The sequence below is a fragment of the Perkinsus marinus genome, assembly GCF_000006405.1.
Source record: "Perkinsus marinus ATCC 50983 genomic scaffold scf_1104296943422, whole genome shotgun sequence".
Classification (NCBI taxonomy): Eukaryota; Perkinsozoa; order Perkinsida; family Perkinsidae; genus Perkinsus; species Perkinsus marinus.
In genome coordinates this window covers 55-1,148 of record NW_003211850.1, presented here as the reverse complement: position 1 = coordinate 1,148, position 1,094 = coordinate 55, and the positions used below count along the sequence as shown (strand labels likewise).

Below are 1,094 nucleotides of genomic sequence, written 5' to 3'. Positions count from 1 at the left end.
CTGACAAAATGAATTTCGCAAAAAAGATTACACGACCACAGGTCTCGCGCTAAACACCCGAGTCAAACAGCAATGAGAGCTCTCAATACCGAACTAGTCTCACGTCGTCATCGACAAGCTCAGATCCAACTCCAGCTGTTCCTTCTCGTTTTGCAGCTGACAAACACCAAATGTGATGCTGAGTCACAATAATCTCACTTGTCTCAGAGAGATCTCTTTGTCCAGCAATTCCTCTCTTAAGGAATGAACCAACTTCTTGGCTTCATCGATGAGGCCACTTCTGCTGCGATTCAAATCGCGAAGAGTGTCGATCTCAACTAAGGAGCAACTTCAACCACGCTCAAGCTCGACGTGCTCCTACGTTTGATACAATCATATCTCTCCTCGCTACGGCGGGCTTCCTCCAAGAGCTCTTTGAGCTCGGTATTGAGCTTGTTGGCGACCTTGTCCTCAACCTCTCCCTTCTTTTTCTCACAGGGTCTGAAGATATGCCTACTTACCCCGATTGGCTTTTAATTACTTCTTAGAATTGATGCCTTCCGGTTCCGAATTATGGGATGAAGCCGCGGACGCACCTGCATGTGACAATACTCCAGATAGCCTCAGTCGAGTCCTAGGCTTACCAGGAACTCCCACAACACCCGTCTTGTCCTCTTCAGTCTTAGTCATTGGCTCAGCTTCAGAGTGAGCAGTCGAAGGCTTCGGTGAAGTGGCCTTAACAACGGTTTGGTCGGAGAGTCCCTGGCCTGAACGAAGGACTATTTGAGCTCAATACCAAAAGCGGGGAATCTGGCGCAGCTATTCTGCAGCCTGCGTGGCTCACTTCTCTGCGTGTCTGCGCCTTGACTCCCCACCACGGTGGTCACGGAGCCCATCGAATCCACTCGGCTGGTCAATCTTGGGGGTAGATATGTCGAAAATGGCGTACGAGGGATGACCAACGAAGGAGCTGGGAACACTGAAAGGTCACGCCAGAGCTGAGCGGAGGAGAGTGGGGGTAACGACACTCACGAGATGGCCAGAATACGGCAGGCTCGGAGCCAGCACTGGGGGTAGGTGGTATCGAACCGCTAACCGTGAGGGATATGGCTGGG

At 51.6% G+C, this 1,094-nt stretch overlaps 1 protein-coding gene across 1 annotated transcript; it reads right to left on the bottom strand.

Annotated features, from left to right (window-relative positions):
- Positions 1 to 103: 103 nt before the first annotated feature.
- Positions 104 to 669, bottom strand: Pmar_PMAR008549 (hypothetical protein; the record flags this gene model as incomplete). The annotated part of the gene is made up of 5 exons (XM_002781198.1): positions 104 to 156; positions 199 to 317; positions 362 to 480; positions 521 to 575; positions 624 to 669. Coding segments are annotated over 5 exons (392 nt in total), but the record flags the coding sequence as incomplete, so codon positions are not given.
- Between the last annotated feature and the right edge of the window lie 425 nt (positions 670 to 1,094).